Here is a 22,831-nt window from a genome sequence, read left to right as displayed (position 1 = left end):
CCCAATTTTGTTCCTTTTTATGGCTAAGTAATATTCCATTGTATATATGTACCATATCTTCTTTATCCATCAATCTGTCAATGGGCATTTAGGTTGCTTCCATGACCTGGCTATTGTAAATAGTGCTGTAATGAACACTGGGGTGCATGTGTCTTTTTGAATTATGGTTTTTTTAGGGTATATGTCCAGTAGTGGGATTGCTGGGTCATATTAGTTTTTTAAGGAACTTCCATACTGTTCTCCATAGTGGCTGTATCAATTTACATTCCCACCAACAGTGCAAGAGGGTTCCCTTTTCTCCACACCTTCTCCAGCATTTGTTGTTTGTAGATTTTCTGATGAAGCCCATTCTAACTGGTGTGAGGTGATACCTCATTGTAGTTTTGATTTGCATTTCTCTAATAATTAGTGATGTTGAGCAGCTTTTCATGTGCTTCATCGCCATATGTATTTCTTCTTTGGAGAAATGTCTATTTAGGTCTTCTGCCCATTTTTGGATTGGGTTGTTTGTTTTTTTAATATTGAGCTGCATGATCTGTTTATATATTTTGGAGATTAATCCTTTGTCTGTTGATTCATTTGCAAATATTTTCTCCCATCCTGAGGGTTGTCTTTTCATCTTGTTTATGGTTTCCTTTGCTGTGCAAAAGCTTTTAAGTTTCATTAGGTCCCATTTGCTTTATTTATGTTTTTATTTCCATTACTCTAGGAGGTGGCTCAAAAAAGATCTTGCTGTGATTATGTCAAAGAGTGTTCTTCTTATGTTTTCCTCTAAGAGTTTTATAGTGTCCGGTCTTACATTTAGGTCTTTAATCCATTTTGATTTTATTTTTGTGTATGGTGTTAGGGAGTGTTCTAATTTCATTCTTTTACATGTAGCTGTCCAGTTTTCCCAGCACCACTTATTGAAGAGACTGTCTTTTCTCCATTGTATATCCTAGCCTCCTTTGTCATAGATTAGTTGACCATATGTGTGTGGGTTTATGTCTGGGCTCTCTGTCCTGTTCCATTGATCTGTATTTCTGTTTTTGTGCCAGTACCGTATTGTCTTGATTACTTTAGCTTTGTAGTATAGTCTGAAGTCAGGGAGCCTGATTCCCCCAGCTCCGTTTTTTTCCCTCAAGATTGCTTTGGCTATTCAGCATCTTATGTGTCTCCATACAGATTTTAAGATTTTTTGTTCTAGTTCTGTAAAAAATGCCATAGGTAATTTGATAGGGGTTGCATTGAATCTGTAGACTGCTTTGGGTAGTTTAGTCATTTTCACAGTATTGATTCTTCCAATCCAAGAACGCTGTATATCTTTCCATCTGTTTGTGTCATCTTTGATTTCTTTCATCAGTGTCTTAGTTTGCTGAGTAGAGGTCGTTTACCTCCTTAGGTAGGTTTATTCCTAGGTATTTTATTCTTTTAGTTGCAATGGTGAATGGATTGTTTCCTTAATTTCTCTTGTTGATCTTTTGTTGTTAGTGTATAGGAATGCAAGAGATTTTGTATCCTGCACCTTTAGCAAATTCACTGATTAGCTCTAGTAATTTTCTGGTGGCATCTTTAGGATTCTCTATGTATAGTATCATGTCATCTGCAAACAGAGTTTTACTTCTTTTCCAATTTGTATTCCTTTTATTTCTTTTTCTTCTCTGATTGCCATGGCTAGGACTTCCCAAACTATATTGAATAACAGTGGCGAAAGTGGACATCCTTGTCTTGTTCCTGATCTTAGAGGAAATGCTTTCAGTTCTTCCCCATTGAGAATGATGTTTGCTGTGGATTTTTCATATGTGGCCTTTATTATGTTGAGGTAGGTTCCCTCTATGCCCACATTCTGGAGAGTTTTTATCACAAATGCGTGTTGAATTTTGTCAAAAGCTTTGTCTGCATCAATTGAGATGATCATATGGTTTTTATTCTTCAATTTGTTATTGTGGTGTATCATGTTGGTTGATTTGCATATATTGAAGAATCCTTGCATCCCTGGGATAAATCCCACTATATCATGGTGTATGATCCTTTTAATGTGTTGTTGGATTCTGTTTGCTAGTATTTTGTTGAGGATTTTTGCATCTATATTCATCAGTGATATTGGTCTGTAATTTTCTTTTTTTGTAGTATCTTTGTCTGGTTTTGGTACCAGGGTGATGGTGGCCTTGTAGACTGAGTTTGGGAGTGTTCCTTCCTCTGCAGTTTTTTGGAAGAGTTTGAGAAGGATCAGTGTTAGCTCTTCTCTAAATGTTTGATAGAATTCACCTGTAGAGTCATCTAGTCCTGCATATTTGTTTGTTGGAAAATTTTTAATCACAGTTTCAATTTCATTACTTGGGATTGGTCTGTTCATATTTTCTGTTTCTTCCTGGTTCAGTCTTGGAAGGTTATACCTTTCTAAGAATTTGTCCATTTCTTCCAGGTTGTCCATTTTATTGGCATAGAGTTGCTTGTACTAGTCTCTTAGGATGCTTTGTATTTCTGTGGTGTCTGTTGTAACTTCTCCTTTTTCATTTCTAATTTTATTGATTTGAGTGTTCTCCCTCTTTCTTCGTGAGTCTGGCTAATGGTTTATCAATTTTGTTTTATCTTCTCAAAGAACCAGCTTTAGTTTTATTGATCTTTGCTATTTTCTTTGTTTCTATTTTATTTATTTCTGCTCTGATCTTTATGATTTCTTTCCTTCTTCTAACTTTGGGTTTTGTTTGTTCTTCTTTCTCTAGTTCCTTTAGGTGTAAGGTTAGATTGTTTATTTGAAATTTTTCTTGTTTCTTGAGTTAGGAATTTATTGCTATAAACTTCCCTCTTAGAGCTGCTTTTGCTGCATCCCATAGGTTTTGGATTGTTGTCTTTTGTCTCTAGGTATTTTTTGATTTCCTCTTTGACTTCTTCACTGATCTCTTGGTTATTTAATAACATATTGTTTAGCCTCCATGTGTTTGTGTTTTTTATGTTTTTTTCCCTGTAATTGATTTCTAATCTGTATAATGTTGTGGTTGGAAAACATGCTTGATATGATTTCAATTTTCTTATATTTACCAAGGCTTGATTAGTGACCCAGGATGTGATCTGTCCTGGAGAATGTTCTGTGTGCACTTGAGAAGAAAGTGTAATCTGCTGTTTTCGGATGGAATGTCCTATAAATATCAATTAAATCTGGTCTGTGGTGTCATTTAAAGCTTGTGTTTCCTTATTAATCTTCTTTCTGGATGATCTTGCCATTGGTGTAAGTGAGGTGTTAAAGTCCCCCACTATTACTGTGTTACTGTCGATTTTCTCTTTTATAGCTGCTAGCAGTAGCCTTATGTATTGAGGTGCTCCTGTGTTGGGTGTATATATATTTATAATTGTTATATCTTCTTCTTGGATTGATCCCTTGATTATTATGTAGTGTCCTTTCTTGTCTCTTGTAACATTCCTTATTTTAAAGTCTATTTTATCTGAGTATTGCTACTCCAGCTTTCTTTTGATGTCCATATGTATGGAATATCTTTTTCCATCCCCTCACTTTCAGTCTGTGTGTGTCCCTAGGCCTTAAGTGGGTCTCTTGTAGACAGCATATATATGGGTCTTGTTTTTGTAACCATTCAGCGAGCCTGTCTTTTGCTTGGAGCATTTAATCCATTCACATTAAGATAATTATCAATATGTATGTTCTTATTACCGTTTTCTTAATTGTTTTGGGTTTGTTTTTGTAGGTCCTTTTCTTCTCTTGTGTTCCCACTGAGAAGTTCCTTTAGCATTTGTTGTAGAGCTGGTTTGGTGGTGCTGAATTCTCTTAGCTTTTGCTTGTCTGTAAAACTTTGGATTTCTCTGTCGAATCTGAATGAGATCCTTGCCGGGTAATCTTTGTTGTAGGTTCTTCCCTTTCATCACTTTAAATGTATCATGCCACTCCCTTCTGGCTTGTAGATTTGCTGCTGAGAAATCAGCTGTTAAGCTTATGGGAGTTCCCTTTTATATTATTTGTCATTTTTCCCTTGTTGCTTTTTTTTTAATTAATTAATTTATTTTTGGCTGCATTGGGTCTTTGTTGCGCATGCGGGATTTCTCTAGTTGCGGCGAGCGGGGGCCACTCCTCGCTGCGGTGTGTGGGTTTCTCACTGTGGTGGCTTCTCTTGTTGCAGAGCACTGGCTCTGGATGCGTGGGCTTCAGTATTGTGGCACATGGGCTCAGTAGTTGTGGCTCGCGGGCTGTAGAGTGCAGGCTCAGTAGTTGTGGTGCACTGGCTTAGTTGCTCCGCGGCATGTGGGATCTTCCCGTACCAGGGATCGAACCCATGCCCCCTGCATTGGCAGGCAGATCTTAACCACTGCGCCACCAAGGAAGCCCTCCCTTGTTGCTTTTAATAATTTTTCTTTGTCTTTAATTTTTGTCAGTTTGATTACTATGTGTCTTGGCGTGTTTCTACTTGGGTTTATCCTGCCTGGCACTCTTTGCGCTTCCTGGACTTGGGTAGCTATTTCCTTTCCCGTGTTAGGGAAGTTTTTGACTATAATCTTTTCAAATATTTTCTTGGGTCCTTTCTCTTCTCCTTTTGGGACCACTATAATGTGAATGTTGGTGCATTTAATATTGTCCCAGAGGTCTTTCAGGCTGTCTTCATTTCTTTTCTTTATTCTGTTCTGCAGCAGTGATTTCCACCATTCTGTCTTCCAGGTCACTTATCCGTTCTTCTGCCTCAGTTATTCTGCTATTGATTCCTTCTAGTGTATTTTTCATTTCAGTTATTGTATTGTTCATCTGTTTGTTCTTTAATTCGTCTAGGTCGTTGTTAAACGTTTCTTGCGTCTTCTCAATCTTTGCCTCCATTCTTTTTCTGACATCCTGGATAATCTTCACTATCGTTATTCTGAATTCTTTTTCCTGGAACGTTGCCTAACTCCACTTCATTTAGCTGTTTTTCTGGGGTTTTATCTTGTTCCGTCATCTGGTACATAGTCCTCTACCTTTTCATTTTGTCTGTCTTTCTGTGAATGTGGTTTTTGTTCCATAGGCTGCAGGATTGTAGTTGTTGCTTCTGCTGTCTGAGGCTATATAAGAGGCTAGTGCAAGCTTCCTGATGGGAAGGACTGGTGGTGGGTAGAGCTGGGTGTTGGTCTGGTGGGCAGAGCTCAGTAAAACTTTAATCCGCTTGTCTGCTGATGGGTGGGGCTGAGTTCTCTCCCTTTGTTTGGCTTGAAGCAAGCCAGCACTGGAGACTACGGCTCTTTGATGGGGTTTATGGCAGACTCCGGGAGGGCTCACACCAAGGAGTATGTCCCAGAACTTCTGCTGCCAGTGTCTTTGTCCCCGCAGTGAGCTGCAGCTGCCCCCCACCTCTTCAGGAGACCCTCCAACACTAGCAGGTGGGTCTGGTTCAGTCTCCTATGGGATCACTGCTCCTTCCCTGAGTCCTGATGCGCACACTACTTTGTGTGTGCCCTCCAAGAGTGGAGTCTCTTTTTCTCTCAGTTCTGTTGAAGTCCTGCAATCAAAACCCGCTGCCTTCAAAGTCTGATTCTCTTGGAATTTCTCCTCCCGTTGCCAGACCCCCAGGTTAAGAAACCTGACGTGGGGCTCAGAACCTTCACTCCAGAGGGTGGACTTGTGTGGTATAATTGTTCTCCAGTTTGTGGGTCACCCACCCAGCGGTTATGGGACTTGACTTTATTGTGATTGTGCCCCTCCTACCGTCTCATTGTGGCTTCTCTTTGTATTTGGATGTGGGGTATCTTTTTTGGTGAGTTCCAGTGTCTTCCTGTCAATAATTGTTCAGCAGTTAGTTGTGATTCTGGTGCTCTCGCAAGAGGGAGAGAGCACACATCCTTCTACTCCGCCATCTTGAACCAATCCCCCTCAATAAAGGCCCTTCTTTTATTGTTGAGGAAACGTAGAATGGGTAAGTAGAAGAACAGTTTTTCAGTGAACACTTGGCAAGAGGAAAGCAGATTTTCTCAGGATGGTTAAAGCCTCTGGCAAGATGGCTTTCTCTTTTAAGTGCTTTGTAAACTGGAAAGGACAGCTGGTATGGGCAGAAAAGTTGTTGGAGACAATGTCTCTGCATTTTTCTGATTCCAGACATTACCCTGGGACAAACTCCTTATCTTTTTGCTTCTCACTATCTTCCAGTTTCTAACTACTAAGCCCAAGGCAGTACTCAAACCAAGCTGTGCCTCTGAAGTAATGTCACTTTTCTCCAAAATCATTTCCCTTCCACGGGACTGACCTCAGGCTGACATGGAAGGCTTCGGCAAACCCTTACATATGGCTTTCTAGACACCTGCTGGGTGATTGGGAATGGAAGGGGAAATGGGAGATTTGACCCCTTGGAAAATCATCAATTAAGGAGAGTCTTTCTCATGAGTGCAGTTTTGTACTTCAGTACGGGAGCAAAAACCCAGGCTTCCAGGGTTTGGGTGGTAGGCACTTTCCCCTGAGTGCTTTAACTCAACATAGGGAAAGAGAAGTTCTCAATGACCCTGAATAGATTGCCAGCTACAAAGTAAAGAATGCAGTGTAATTCTGGATCTGCAAGCTCTGCAGTGAGCCAGGGATTAGCAACACAGTTTTGTTTGTTTTCTGGTATAGTCATTTAATGGAGTGTTACACAGCACTTAAAATTAATTAACTAGAGTTTTCTATATCACTATCAATATACCTCAAAAACAGTGTTGAGGGAAAAAACAAATTATAGAAGCATGTATGATGCCATCTATACAAAATGTGCAAGACAATTTTCTATACATTTATATTATAAAAGGATAGAAGTATGTATGGGAATTATAAATAAATTAAGAATAGTTACCTCTTTAGAGGATAGGAGTGGAATAGAATTGAGAGGGGATGACAGGAGTCTTCAACTGTATATATAATATTGTATTTCTAAGTCTTGGTGGTACATACATGGGTGTGTGATAAAGTTTTTTAATTTGTAAAATTGAAGTATGATTGACTTACAATATTGTATTAATTTCAGGTGTACAACATAGTAATGATCACCATAAGTCTAGCTACCATCTGTCACTATACAAAGTACAGTGTTATTGACTATATTCCCTATGCTGTATACTACATCCCCATGACTTAACTTATCTTCTAACCTGAAATTTGTACCTCTTAATCCCCTTCACCTGTTTTCCCCACTTCACACGCCCCTCTCCTCTGGCAACCCTCAGAGCAACACAGTTTTTAATAAGTGTACTTTCCATCTATGAGGAGAAATGGGAGGAGCTAGAAAAATAAATTCACAAGTAATTAAACGCTGTGTTGAGACAATAATATGCTCAGTGTACAGTTTTGAAAAAGGGAAGGGAACCGAGCAGGGAGCCTGAAAGGTGCTGGTGGTGAGAATTTGTACTTATACAGTCAGGGGAACCTGGATTCCCATGAACCCCTTTATCTTTCAGTCCTGTTGAAAATTAAGAAAAAGCAATAGAAGAGGCGCAGCACCATAAGGTGGAGGGTTTCTCAGCTAGAATAAGAGATAAGTGGCCCATAATCCAACCTTCTCCAAAGAGCTGTGTGAAGCAGGCAAGTCCTGTCCCTTCTGAGCCTCTTTCCGTAAAGGTAAAATGAAGCGCTTGGACCAGATAGTATTTAACGTCTCTTGCAGATTGTATCCACCAAGAGAACTCTGTTCCTGTAAGAAAAATACGAAATGGCCCTTTGAAGTCTAAATTGGCCTTGGTTACCTACAGACCTTGAGGCCCCAAGGATAAAAATAATAGCTATTTATTTAAAGGTTCATGAAAGCCTCAGACTCAAAACAGCTTATTGGTTTTTGTCTCTATAGATACACCAGGGTGTAACGAAGAAAACGCTAGTGCTCGAAAAGTGCTCAAGTTGGTATTAAGCAAGGCAAGGCCAGACAAACAGGATCTTTGGGGCCTCTTCTCTGGTGTCCCCATCCCAACCTCCGCCATAGCCACAGCTACGTAAACGCAGACAGGCACACAAACGCACGCTAGGGTTGGAGAATGTAATGCCAGAGTAAGAGGGTATTCCTTCCTCCTCTACCGACTGTAATTTTCCGAGTCCTCTCTCCATCTTCTCCACCCTCACGCAGAGATTCCTTCCGCGCCGTGCTGGACGCGTCCCGAGTGGGCTGTGGGGGAGCGTCTGGGCCCGCGTACCTAGCGGTTCGGCGGAGCCAGGGTCCCAGCCACAGATGGAAGAGAGGAGCGTGGGGCCAGTTCCGGGATTATGCAGATGCTTATGACCTAGCAGGAGAGCTAGTGGAGCAAAGTCGCGGCTACGAAGAGAAAGCGGGTTTGCGTGGCAAGCCTATCAGCGTGATCGGGGTAGGGGCGGGGTTCTGCGGGGCGGGGTGGGGCTCTGAGTGGCGGGGGCGGGCTCGGACCGGCAGGGGCGGGGCTCTGGGTGGCTGGGCCTGGGGGACAGTCGATCGAGACCGGCAGGGGCGGGTTCAGAGTGGCGGGGGTGGAGACCAGCGGGGGCGGGGCTCTGGGCGGCTGAGCCGTGGGGACGATCTATAGGAACCGGCAGGGGAGGGGTTCTGAGCGGCGGGGACGGGGGAGATCTGGCTCGGCAGGGGCGGAGCTCTGCGGGGCGGGGCGGGCTCGGCACCCTAAGTACGGCCATGGACCGGGCCTGGGCGGGGGCAGGGGCCGTGGCAAGAAGCCGGAAGCAGCCGCGGCCCCAGCTTAGGAGACATGGCGGGCGTTAAAGGTACATCCGAGGTCCCCGGCTCGCTGGTCCTGCTGTGGGATCGCCGCCTCGGCTCTGGGATGAGGCTGGAGCTGCACCTTCAGCGCGTGGGTGGGGAACGGCCTCCCTCAGACCTGCCACCCTTCCCTCCTTTCCCGGTGGGAAGCAGCTCGCCTGCTTCCTTCGCCCCTTGGGGTACGGGTGGAGACGTGTTTTGGGGAACCTCAACCCTTTTTCTGCAAGGATACTGGCCTTCACGTTTCGCCCGGAGTGTCCGGGTCGCTGCAGGCGGAGCCCTCGCCGGGAGCAGTCCCTCCCTGGAAGACCCCGGCTAACCCCGGGAGCATCACCTCCCTGGTTCCTTCCCAGTTCCTGGGAGCGTCCCCTCACCCCCTCCTCTGCCGAGTTTTAAACTGGGCTTTCACTTCCTGACATGTCCACCCTAATCTAATGCCTCTCCTCCCTTTTCCTGCCGCTTCGCCGAGTTTCCCGTTTCTTCCAGAGGAGCCGTTGTCTCGGCATCGGGGCACTTAAATCTGTTGTTCCCGATGATTTTTCCAACTAGGCAGAGTTGGCTGCAGGCGAGTGTCAGCGGAAAGCGCCCTGAAATGGGGTATTTGTCTTAATTGTGGAGAGTAGATTAGGTGGAATTTTATCGCTGCTTTCATCAGCCTTTATTCATTTATGGACAGACAAGAAGGTAGTGTTTGTGCAGGACTTTTTTTAAAATTCAGGTGTAGTTAATTTACAATATCGTGTTAGTTTCAGGTCTACAGCACAGCTATTCATATATATATATATATATATGTATATATATGTATATTATGTATTCTTCAGTTTCTCTTCCCTTATAGGTTATTACAAAATATTAAATATAGTTCCCTGTGCTATACAGTAGGTCTTTGTGCAGTACGTGTTTTTGAATGGGGCAGTTGATTTAAAAAGGGGTACCAAGAACACCAGTTCCCTCATCTATTTGCCTTCAGAGGAATGGGGAATGGCAATTGTAGGAGAGGCTATTGGAAGGCTTCCTGTTGGTTTGGTAGGACACCCTTAGATTTCTCATCTTTTGAATAGAGTAGCATAACTCTTTCCACGTGGGAGTTCCTATCCTTGATATTTGTACGCAAAGATCTTCCCTCTCCAGTTAATCAACATGTGCTGTAAACATGCGTATGGGTGTCTTTGTACACATGTGTGTGTTCACTATGAAATTTAGCTGAGTGTGAAACTGTTAGCAGACACATTTTAAAATTATTTCTGGCTGACTTTTATATTCGGCATTAATTTAGTAAACATGATTTACTTGGATAGTGTCCATTGTGAAATATATCCATTTGAAGCCAATGCAGAAAGCAGATGACAAGTATCAGCACTACACTGTGTTTAGTCATGCCCGGAAACTATCACATAATAATATTTATGTGTGAATGTGTTAGAAATTGTGACACAGTAACAAGCAAGATAGGCTATGAAATGGAAAAGGACTAAGGAAGCTTTTTGCAGATTATTCAACTTTTAAAGAGGGACTACTGTATGCCTGAGGCTTGGAATAAAAAGGTAAATGAGAAGTTGTTGTTTGACAGAGCTGGAAATAATTGTTACTGTTTAAATGTCTGAGGTGTGCTCAGATACAATGGGAGCACAAAGATGGCGTTGTAGGTTGAATGTGTCCCCCAAATAAATATTTTCAAGCTCTAACTCCCCAGTATCTGTGAATTTGACCTTATTTGGAAATAGGGTCTTTGCAGATGTAATCAAGTTAGGATGATATTGGATTAGTTGGACTCTAACCCAAGGACTAGTGTCCTTATAAGAAAAGGGAAATTTGGACATGGAGACATATAGGAAGAATACCATATGAAGACAGAGGCACAAATTGGAACGATGCAACTGCAAGCCAGGGAGGACCAGAGATTGCAGGAGTTAGGAAGAGGCAAGGAAGAGGCAAGGAAGGAGTCTTCCTTTAGAGCCTTCAGAGGGAGCAGGTGTCAAGCCCCTAGAACTGTGAGAGAATACATTTCTGTTCTTCTAAGCCACCCGGTTTGTGGTACATTATTAATAGCAGCCCTAGGAAATTAATACAGATGCGATTATTGAACCCTGCTCCAGGGAGGAAGGGGACCACTTTCGCAAAAGAGGCAATTCTTGACCTGAATCTAAAAAGATCAGTAAGGCTTCACCTGGCAAAGGATGGGGTGAGGGCAGAGTTTATTCCAAGTGGAGAGAGCATGTGTCGCGGGGCAGAGGTGCGCCTCCAGTGCTAGAACAATGGCAGAGGTGCGCCTCCAGTGCTAGAACAATGGCAGAGGTGTGCCTCCAGTGCTAGAACAACTCATAGGCTGTGAAAGCAACTGTGAAGGGGTGACACCAGCTTTATGTATTTGAGACATCATTGTCTGCTGTGTGGAGGATGGATTGGCAGAGTCATAAGATGAAGGCAGGCATGAGATGATAAGGGTCTTCACGGGGACAGTAGCTGGGGGCACAAGAGAAGAGGTGGTTGTCTTGGTCCTTTAGGACTGCTAGGACAAAAATACCATAACCTGGGTGGCTTAAACAACATTTATTTCTTAGTTCTAGAGGCTGGAATCTCCAAAATCAGGGTGCCAGCAGATTTGTTGTCTGGTGAAGACTTGCTTCCTGGTTCCTAGACAGCCATCTTTTTGCTGTGTCCTCACATGGCAGAGGGGGCAAGGAAGCTCTATGGAGTCCCTTTTATAAGGGTACTAATCCCATTCACAAGGGCTCCACCTTCATGACCTTATCACCGCCTAACACCATCTCATTGGACTTTAGGATTTAATATATGAATTTGGGGGGAGGGACACAATCATTTAGTCTTTTTTTTTTTTTTTTTTTTTTTTTGGCTGAGTTGGGTCTTTGTTGCTGTGCGTGGGCTTTCTCTAGTTGCGGTGAGCGGGGGCTACTCTTTGTTACGGTGCGTGGGCTTCTCTTGTTAGAGAGCACCGGCTCTAGGCCCGCGGGCTTCAGTAGTTGTGGCTCGTGGGCTCTAGAGTGCAGGCTAAGTAGTTGTGGGGAACGGGCTTAGTTGTTCCGTGGCATGTGGGATCTTCCTGGCCCAGGGCTCGAACTCATGTCCCCTGCATTGGCAGGTGGATTCTTAACCACTGCAGCACCAGGGAAGCCCAATCACTCAGTCTTTAGCAGTGTGTTTGAGTGAGGTCTGGGAGACTGAGTCACCTTGACTTACTGATTTTCTAGAAAACGGAGTGTAGGGTTGGTGTCGGTCTTTGAAGATAGAACCTTCAAAGGGAAGAAGTGTGTGTTCGGGAGGAGAAGGTGGGGATGTTTCAGTTTTACACATGTTGAAGTTGAGGTCCTTGTTGGCTACCCACAGAAGTCCAGATTGGAGTTGGAGGTGCAGGCCAAGCTCTTAGAACCTGCTCTGGGCTGCAGCCTCAGATGTAGCTGGGTCCTTGTGGTACCAGGGAGCTTTGGGTTGAATGCAGTGTCCCAGCAAGAGTGTAAAGTGACAAGAGAGATGAAATTCTATTCCTGATTAGCTCCAAGTTTAAGAGATGGCCGAGGATGCAATTCCTGAAAAAGAAAAAGGGGGGTAAAGAGCATCCACTGGCGATATAGTTGTGACCTTTGACTGACTGGTGTCCCAGAACAGAAGGAAGAGATCTATGATTCCTAGCTTTGAATGGTCTCCCGGGGGACAGAGTAGTGCAGGTGATCAGGCACAGGCAGGGGACAAAGCCAATGAGGAGGTCATCTGTAATGAAACAATATGGGACAAGTTACTTTTGTACATTTTTTTTTTTCCAAAAGTGACATGTGCTAAATGGAAAAATACATAAAACTGACAGTGCTTCCTTGTCCCCTACCATCTGTATACTCCCAGATGTTTTAAAATCACCTTGGTATCTTCCTATAAAAGTCTCCCCAAATTGCCTTTAAAGTAAAAGGAAGCAATCAAAATGTTAATTAGTTTAGTCAGTGACTAATTTTGAGTATTATGGGTTTTTTTCAGAGGAATATTTGGATAATTCAGTGTCCTGTGCTTTGGATTGCTACCTTTATCAAAGCACATCCAAGCACTTTACATAGATTATCTCATTTGATTCCCATAAACTCCCTAATAAGGTGGCACCATTATTCACATTTTACAGGTGAAAAATCGGAGTTAAAGAGGTTCACCTTCTACCCAAGGTCACACAACCAGTCAGTGACAGAGTTAAGATTTGAACCCATGTTGGTGACTCAGAGCTCAAGATTTTTTAACAACTCACATTCCGTCTCCCACTCAGCAGTGGACAAAACAAGAATGTTCCTGCCTCCTCAAAGATCAGTGTAACAGATGCAGGGAATAAATATTCAGGGGACACTAATTGGGAAGCACCAATCTTCAAATACTTGAAGCACTGTGGTTTGGAGGGCACAATGATCAAAGCGTATATATTGCTAGGAGGCAGTTTGGGGTTCAATTTAAGGAAAAAGGGTTTTCAGCATTTAAAGACTATCAGAATGAAATGACCTGCCTCAGTGGTAGTGAGTTTCCCTTCAGTGGAGTTGTATCGACTGGCTGGCTGGCTCTTGGGACAAATCTAGAGGGAATTCATACGTTAGATAGGGGTTGAGTACTGGAAAGGCTTGAGCTCTTTCGCCACCTGATGATTTAAAAATGATGCACATAGGTGGTCATTTGCTAGTCAAATGTAACATTAACCAATGAAATAAGTAAATCACTGCATTCTTTTTTTTATTAAAACATTTAAAATCGAGATATAATTCACGTGACATAAAATTAACCTTTTTAAAGTGTAAAATTCTGTGGGTTTTAGTATATTCACGAGGTTGTGCAACCATTACTACTTTCTAATTCCAGGACATTTTATCAACCCCAAAAGAGTCCCTCCCCATTCCTCTCCCCCCGCCCCCAGTCCCTGACAACCACGGGGACCTATAACTCTTGGTTTTATTTTTCACAGCTCTTGTGGCATTATCCTTCAGTGGGGCTATTGGGCTGACTTTTCTTATGCTGGGATGTGCCTTAGAGGATTATGGGTAAGTTATCATTTCCAAAAGAACTATTTTTTTTGTGTCTTTGTCACTGTTAGTATGGGTATTAGGGAGTTTGGTCAGTTTAGCACCAAGCTCTAACCGATGAGTTAATGAAGTCCAAATTATGAACCCAGTCCCTTCCTGGGTCACTTGTATTTGTGCAGACCAAAGCTCTGTTTAAAATGGATGTATTCATTTAATGAGCATTTATTGAAAACTTCCTCTGGACCAGCTGGTGACACAAGAATGAAGAGACACAGTCCTGTCCTCAAGGAGTTTACAGTTCTAGTTATGAGTGAGAGACAGGTAAACAGTCCAGTCAAGCTGACAGCTCTAGTAGAGAGTGTACAAAGTACAGTGAGAGCTTTGAGAAGGTAAATCTGAGTTTCCCTGGGAGAGTCAGGGAGGGCTGCATAGAAGAGGTTGTCTTTAAGCTGAGACTTGGTGGATAAATAAGCTTATCAGGCTTGATGAGTCAGGGGAGGGCATTCAGGCAGAGGGAGTGTTTAAGGAACAGAAAGGCTGGTGTGGCTACAGATTGAGCGAATGAAGGGAAGATGGCACAGAATGAATGGAAGAAATTGGCCAAATCATGTGAGGCTTTTTAGGCCAGGGCAAGGAATCTGGGTTTTATTCCAAGCAAGTGAAAGTTTCCACCTGCGTGCATTCAAAAGCTCTCTATTGAATTAGCATGTGCAAGGCCCTGTGCTATGTTCTATAGGGGAAGCAAAGATGGCTAAGTTAAGATTCTGTCCCTAAAGAAATGACAGCTCAATAATACAGAAAGCAATAAAGATTCTAGATTTTACATTGTGTAGTTGTTTCTTAACACAATATAAGTTATCTACAGATTAATGGACTAGTAATTTTTAATGATCGCTACTTCTTAACTGTTCCTGGTAGAAATCATCTCATGTATTAATAGTGACAAATGAAAATAATCGTTGACCTAGACATTTAAAGTAATATTAACTTTGAAACAGTAATATATCTTTAATTATGATGTAACTGTAACTTTTCCTTTTGGGTTTCTTCTGGGTGCAACCAACAGTGTTTACTGGCCATTGTTTGTCCTGATATTCCATGCCATCTCTCCCATCCCCTATTTCATTGCCAAACGAGCAACATATGACTCCGATGCAACAAGTAGTGCCTGTCGGGAACTGGCTTATTTTTTCACTACCGGAATTGTTGTTTCTGCCTTTGGATTTCCTGTTATTCTTGCTCGTGTGGCCGTGGTAAGTTTTGTTGTCTATTGTTTTGCCCAGTTATTGCTGAGTTTACTCCACAGGCCTGTGTCTGGAACCACAAATTTCATTTCCCCTGCTTTGACTTAAGCCTCAAGGCCAGGCATATTTTTAGTTTCTCTATTCCCCCACCTTAGAGCCACCTGTCAGTATCTTGCCCATGTTTGCAGAATGCTTTCTTTGTTTCTCTTACAACTTTTAGCCAGACCAAGTGATTTCTTGCTTTTTCTACTGTAAGCTATTTTCTAGAATTGTTCTGAAATCCTTACCTTTTATTGTAGGGCCATCCAGAGACTACTATAGCAATACTCTTCTAGTTCCAAAGTCAATATCAAAAGGGGTCCTGATCACCTAATTCCAATGTGTGTGTGTGTGAGTGTGTGTGTGTGTGTGTGGTTCGGGGGGTTGTTCCCCACACCACTGAGGAGCAATTCTTCCACACCAGCTGGGTGTCCTACAGTTGTGCTCAATTCTGACTTTGTCTACCTAGAGATAACAGCAGATTCCACTGGTTCAGGGCTCAGTCCCGCAAGACTGCCTCCCTCTTCCGATGCCAGTCACAGGTTCAGCTTGTTACGTGTGCTTCTGACTGACTGGCTATAAATCAGGGGTTCCCATGGCCCCCTCCTTGGGTTCGATTAATTTGTTAGAACTCAGGGAATCCATTTACTCACTGGATTCCCAGTTTGTTGTAAAAGAATATAACTGAGAAGCAGCCAGATGGTAGAGATGCATAGGGCAAGGTGTGGGGAAAGACCATGGAGCTCCCATGACCTCTCTGAGGGTACCACTTTCCCCAAAGCAGCAAATCATCAACCTGGAAGTTCTCCGAATCCTATCCTTTTGAGTTTTTATGAAGGCTTCGTTACACAGGCATGATGGATCAAACCATTGGCTATTGGAGATCGAGTCAACCTCCAGTCCCCTAGCCCCCTCTCCCTGGAGGTTGGGGGTGGGACTGAAAGTTCTAACTGTCTAGTCACATGGTTGTCTCCTCCTGCAACCGGCTTCCATCCTTAGGTGCTTTCCAAAGTTACCTCATTCACATAAAAAAAGTCACCTTTACCACTCTCATCACTTAGGAAATTCCAAGGGTTTTAGAAGCTCTGTGCAAGAAATGGGGACAAAGACCGAATTCTTATTATAAATCACAACATATCAAATTCTTCTCCTGCAAATAGGATCATAGACACAATCCTCAACACAATAGGCATATATTGAGGGACAACTGTACAGCTACTAGACGATACAGTGAATAAGATGACATCTTCATATTGTTGAAGAAAAAACTAATCAATCATCGACCTAAAAAAGAAATGGAAAATTTTATTTGAGCCGACCTGAGGATTATAACCCAGGAGATGACTGTTCCACATGTTAGAGATCAAAGCACAGTTACATAAGTTTTAGAGACAAATGGTTATATATCAAATGACATACTATTGACAGTTTATGCAATCCAGATTGGCATGTATAAAGTAAGTAGTGGGTTATGGGTAATCGTGGCCCCTTACAGGATTAAGAAGGAAGGTTATCGCCTAAGCAGTTGTGACCCTTTATGAGATTAAAAAGGAAAGTTATCTCCGAAGGAAGTCTGGTTAATGCAGATACACAGTACACACTGAAGGGGAGGGAGGAGGCCCAAACAGGCAGAGAAAAATTTTATGTTTAATTTTTTCTTGTCTTGACATAAAATATGCACTTTATTTCATCGATATCAAATATGAAATTTTTCTTTTTGTCTCTGAAATACACATTATGGGTATAATTTATTCAGTTCTTTGACATTCACTGTCTTTCATACTATTTGCTTTTATTTCCCCCAATTACATACTGTTTCAACTTCATGAAACTCTTACTTGGGGCATTGAATATCAGATCTGCACAAGTGTTATTTATTCATGCATTAAACATCTTTGGAGCATATGCTATTTATAGGACACTAAGAATAAGAACCAGATACTGTCTCTGTTCTCAAAGAGCACAGAAACTTGCCTGATGGGCAAGTGTACTATAAATATACCAAGCGTGCTCATTAAAACATGATCAGAAAGCCATAGGAGCACCGAGAAGAGAGAAATTACAACTGGCATTTGATGTGGCCTCTAAGGATAAATAATGTTCTGTGTAAAGTAGGGAAGGCTATTGTATGGAATGGCACCCAAGTGCAAAAATGCAGTATGTGGAATAAAGAGCAGTCCAATATGATGGAGCAAAAAGGGAGGGATTGAGATTGAGGATAGAAAGGCTGGGGAAGCCTGACTGGGAAGGGTCTGGAATGCCAGGCCAGTTTGAACTCTGTCTAGATAACAGAAGCGTGGAAGTCTTTTGTTTTTTGTTTTTTTTTAATTTATTTTTGGCTGTGTTGGGTCTTCGTTGCTGCACGTAGGCTTTTCTCTAGTTGCGGCCAGCAGGGGCCACTCTTCATTGCAGTGCATGGGCTTCTCATTGCAGTGGCTTCTCTTGTTGCGGAGCACGGGCTCTAGGAGCGTGGGTTTCAGTAGTTGCAGCACGTGGGCTCAGTAGTTGCGGCGCATGGGCTTCAGTAGTTGTGGTGCACAGGCTCAGTTGCTCCGCGGCATGTGGTATCTTCCTGGACCAGGGATCGAACCCGTCCCTGCGTTGGCAGGCAAGATTCTTAACCACTGCGGCATCAGGGAAGTCTGCATGGAAGGTTTTAGATGTCATATTTTCATTATCTTATTCTTCTTGTGCCTTAGACTAGTACTTCTTAAATTTTGCCCTAAAGATTTCTATTTTTACCTTTCAAATACTGCATCACATTTTATGAGGAAACTTTCATTGATGTTTTCTATTTGTTAAGTTAAAACAAAAAATGCCCACTAGAGGGTACTCTCATCCCCAACTGTGCCTCTGGAAAACTATCTGCCCTGCTGGAAAGCTCTTTTTATTTGCATGCAGAGTGTTATTTAAAACCTTTTCTTGCCTAGAAATGAAACAAATCAGTCCGTAACTCTCCAATTCCTATTTTCATGAAAGAAGGCAATACATACAGAACTTTGAGTACCCAATATTGTAATTGGACCCTTTGTAATCTTGCTTCATGTATTTTACTTAAGGCAGTCATTGTCTACTGAAAACAAGTATAGAATTATGTCTAATGGGGAAAACGTTAAGGATGATACCAGACTTAATTAATAAGCATCACGAAGTAATTAGACTAATTACTGAACAGTTCACTCTCTCCTGTCTATTAGATTATTAAGCCTTTTAGCAGTTTTCTGTAATATTTCATTGGATGTTTCTAAAGCAGGAAATAACAGATTTGCAAAGAGTACAGTATAAAGAAAGTAAAGATTTAATCCTCTTTTTTTGTGTTTCAGATCAAGTGGGGAGCCTGTGGCCTGGTGCTGGCAGGCAATGCAGTGATTTTCCTTACAATTCAAGGTTTTTTCCTTGTATTTGGAAGAGGAGATGATTTTAGCTGGGAGCAGTGGTAGCACATGCTTTATTCTGATTAAATGCATTTAATTTCTTAGAATTCATACTGTATGTATATGTGTGCACATGTGGCCTTTTACTATGAAATTTAATATACTGTTTCTTTATACCTTTGTAATCATGTTCACTTTAAGGAGGACTACATGGGGAAAAGGTTAGTTTTATTCCCAGCCAGTAGACCTCTCCATTTACTAAAGTTGAATTATGTTATTTGTTTAGCTTTTCATAGAGTCATGGTGCTCTCAGAAAATATGTTAACTCAGTCTTGTAGACAGTTGCTCACTCAGTGTGCTGCATCTCCACCTTTGGCCCGGGGATGTGCTTGAGTGGGCACGTAGCACTGGGGCTGTTTTAGCTCTGCCCAGGACTTCCAAGATATACCTGTGGCCCAGAGAGACAGAGGCGGCTCCCTCTTTATGTTGCAGACTCTTGCTTCTCCAAGTGTGGTCCATAGACCAAGAGCATCAGCATCTCGAAGCATGGTCCATAGGAGCTTATTACAAATGCAGCGTCTGGGGCCCCATCCTCAACCTAATACATTTTGATGAGACCCCAAGTGAATCGCAGGCACATTAAAGTCTGAGAAGCGCTGTCATGAAGGAAGAAGCATTGCCTTCCCCTTGGCTGAACCCCTTAGCCTCTCTGGACGTTAGCTGCTTGTAAAAACTGTTTCCCCTGCCCCTCGTGTTGAGGCCTACTTCAGACTGTCCTTGGAATTTATGAAATGTCCAAACCTATACTTTATAGGCTGTTCCTCACATTTGTGAAGTGTTCTCAGTAGGGAACAGCTATGGCTTCACATTGTCTGAAAGGCAGTGGCTGCCTTCACAGTGCTGGGGGGACAGATCCCTCACTGGGAGGCAGGGGAGGGAGGCTGGGCTGGAACCGGCCCCTGCTTTAGCAAGATGGGGAAGAATGGATAAGTAACGCTGTTTAATTTCCCTTCATAATCTGACATTTCTCCCCAGTTCCTTCCCTGTGCTGCTGCCCACCCACCTTCACCAGCCCCGCCAAACACACACACTCCCAGCATTTCTGATTTGCCCTATCTTCTTCATGGCTCGGCTTCTCCTTCCTATAGAGACGTGGAGCCAAGTAAGCAAGCAGAGGGTGAGCTGCTTAATTTTATTTACATGTGATGTACTTGTCTTTCATGTCCTGTAGGACTTTTAAAAAATATATATATATGTATATATATATATATATATATAACACTTTATGCCACTTTTAAATGAATCATTGAGAATTCATGTCATGCTGGGTCCTGTAATCACAGGTTTTCTAGCTCAACTTTTTGTCCAAGGCCTATCGAGAAAGGGAAATATGGGAACTAGAACCACGTGATTAGAATGTAAGCAGTGATTTTAAAGCATTGTTAATGTGTGATAACAGACATACATTCAAAACACTGAAACCTTGAAGTTTGTAACCCCTTCATATTCTGGAATGATCCTGGGAGCAGGAGAAGACAAGAGTGATACCTAAAAGGATAATATGCAAAGTGATATTTCAGCCTTATGCATGATTTTATGTTTTCAGTGTACTATGTACGTATAGAACTGTTAAAGTTATTTCCAATATTTATATTAGAAAAATTATATAGACACTTTATAATTTTAACCAGCATTTTTAATAACACACTTACTGTATTGTAATAAATTTTACTTTTAACAGAAAAGAAAAGCTTAATTTTAAAAGTTTTTATTCTGATGTCACCTTGCTTAAAAGGTAACAAAAATATGAAAATTTCTTTGTGTTCTGAAATGTGCAGTTGTGAGCAATAATCTGTCCTGCATTAGAATAATAGCAGGAAGTTGTAAGATACCATTTTCGATGTGTAGTTGGCTTGTAATAGCTTCTCTTTTCCTAAGATGGAGATACTGTTTAATTTATACTATCTTTTGCAAAAGTGCCCTTGTTGCTTATACACATTTTAAATAACCAAGGTAGCCTTAATGTGTAGCCCTAAAGCATTGCCTCTTGATTGTATTTCCAGAATGATATAAAGCACTTGCATATAGAATATTTGTAGTTATTCCCTACTAATGGAATGGTTTATCGAAGTGATAGATTATTGGATTTGCCATTTGTATGAAACAGAGACATTTATTCTGCAGCACCTAGTATCATTTAAGTAATAAATGTCAGTAGGGAGTATGGCTGTGTATGAATGTACGGTACAAAAGTTTCATCTCTGTAACACAAACGTTGGGCTTTTTTTGTGTGTGTGTGGTACGCGGGCATCTCTCTGTTGTGGCCTCTCCCGTTGCGGAGCACAGGCTCCGGACGCGCAGGCTCAGCGGCCATGGCTCACGGGCCCAGCCGCTCCGCGGCACGTGGGATCTTCCCGGGCCGGGGCATGAACCCATGTCCCCTGCATCGGCAGGTGGACTCTCAACCACTGCGCCACCAGGGAAGCCCAATGTTGGGCATTTTTTAATTCCTTATAAAAGGTTCATTTGTTTTCTATACACCATAGAATATATTTTGGAGATTCAAAGCACGCTGATTACATTCTAAAACTGAGAATGCACATGAAGAATTGCCCAGAAGTGAGTAATCTTATGAAGAGATTCTCTGTCATGTTCCAAACAACTGGCTTATACTTTGAAACACTTTTCCCACAGAAACAATATCATGCTACCATGGGTTACGAGGCTAACATAGCTGTCCTTTAATACTCAAGGGACCTGCCTGAGTTTTGGATCTTGGCAACAGGGTAGTGTCAACAGTTTGAACGAAGGAAAATGTAAATTTCCACCTCCTTTCCTAAGAACAAGGTCTTTCTTGCTTCAATTTTTGCAGCCCTCTCTATCCCCTAATGCCCTTGGGGTCCATTAAACCTGTGATGTTTGCTGGCCTCCTCTCCTGACTCGGAGGCTTCCTCTTAGTCTGCCCCACCTCCCGGGGTTCTTCATATTCCCAAATCACCCGCCTTTCTACTGCTACCAATCAGTTTTCTTAGTAGAGCTGATATCTTGTGATGTTTAAAGAGAAAGCAGTCGGTTCATACTCTTTCCCAGAAAGAATGACTGTGATCATCTTCCCCACATCTGGAACGCATCCATACCTGCCTCGTGCAGTTACCACGCAGGGCTGCAGCTGCATTTTTTTTTTTTTTTTTTTGCGGTGCGCGGGCCTCTCACTGTTGTGACCTCTCCCGTTGCGGAGCACAGGCTCCGGACGCGCAGGCTCAGCGGCCATGGCTCACGGGCCCAGCCGCTCCGCGGCATGTGGGATCTTCCCGGACCGGGGCACGAACCCGCGTCCCCTGCATCGGCAGGTGGACTCTCAACCACTGCGCCACCAGGGAAGTCCTGCAGCTGCATTTTTACAAGGGCATGCCTTGGAACCCATTTGCAGAAATGGCAATGTTCCACAGTAAAGTGAAAAAAGCATTCCAGCAGTTTATAGAAGGACAGTAATATTTTCGGCCAGGAGCAAGTCTATCACACTTCATCCGTTCCTCACGGTGAGTTCTCAGCTCGTCCTACATTTCATAGTTGTTTCTTTTCCTCCACTTATGAACCCACAGATTTTTCTTACAGTCCTCAGGAAGTCTTTACCTCTGAGGTATCTTCTTGGTGAAGACTCTTCTAGGGAGTGAAATGTTTCATGAAGTTAATAGCATTCCTTAGGCTCTCAGAGAAATGCTTAGGAGATGTCACAAAAATGTGCCTTTTCGAAGTTTGCAAAATTCAGGTTTTGCACCATAATTTAACCAAAATATTTATGAGGATGCTAGCATTTTCCAAGTATAGTAATTAGTTCACAACTGGAAAATATTATTCCTGTAGATGAATATAAGTTCTGCATTTAAATGTCCTTTTTGCCATTCTGCCTCATGAAGTACCTTATATGCAAAAATCTCAGTGTATAATAACTCATGAGTTACAATCTGCTTTCATGTGGCCATGTTCCTGGAGTAGAGCAGTGACATGTGACCCCAAACACTGTGCAAGGTCCCCAAGATTGCTTTAGAATGCAATTATGTACATATGATGGGGATGATTTTCTTTCTTTCTTTTTTTTTTTCTTCCTCCAGCTAGGCCACCAGAGGGTGATTTCCTTTAAAATCAAGCTTGTCATTTATACTTGAACAAAGACTTTTATGTACATTATTAAACTAAAACTTTTATATTTTACTTTGGGATGCATTATATTTGGAAAGGAGACCAGCAGATTTCTTTCCCCGGTGTTTTTGTTTGGATAATCTTAATTAAACTTGGAGAATTTGTCTAGTTTTGAGCCCATATTTATTGTGGTTGATAGAAGTAGTCCAAGAATGTGTGTAACCGGGAGGAATCGAGTCCCTAGTTACAGCTTTGCTAACATCCCAGGGTTGAAGGTGGTTGTGTGGGACATGGTTAATCAAGAATTTGCTGTTTTGGAAAAGAGAAAAAGTCCACACTTTTAAAAAGTGCTGTACATATTCTGAAGAGTCATTTTGTACACTACA

At 42.3% G+C, this 22,831-nt stretch overlaps 1 protein-coding gene across 1 annotated transcript; it reads left to right on the top strand.

Moving 5' to 3' along the window:
* Positions 1-8,561: 8,561 nt before the first annotated feature.
* LEPROT lies at positions 8,562-20,578 on the top strand. The gene is made up of 4 exons (XM_029228450.1): positions 8,562-8,653; positions 13,591-13,666; positions 14,715-14,901; positions 18,255-20,578. The coding sequence occupies exons 1-4, from the start codon at positions 8,638-8,640 to the stop codon at positions 18,369-18,371; spliced, it is 396 nt and encodes a 131-aa protein (XP_029084283.1). The 5' UTR covers positions 8,562-8,637; the 3' UTR covers positions 18,372-20,578.
* Positions 20,579-22,831: the final 2,253 nt, after the last annotated feature.

The sequence above is a fragment of the Monodon monoceros genome, unplaced genomic scaffold (genome assembly GCF_005190385.1).
Source record: "Monodon monoceros isolate NGI ecotype Baffin Bay Population unplaced genomic scaffold, NGI_Narwhal_1 Super_Scaffold_18, whole genome shotgun sequence".
Classification (NCBI taxonomy): Eukaryota; Metazoa; Chordata; class Mammalia; order Artiodactyla; family Monodontidae; genus Monodon; species Monodon monoceros.
This window is presented reverse-complemented; position numbering and strand designations above follow the sequence as displayed.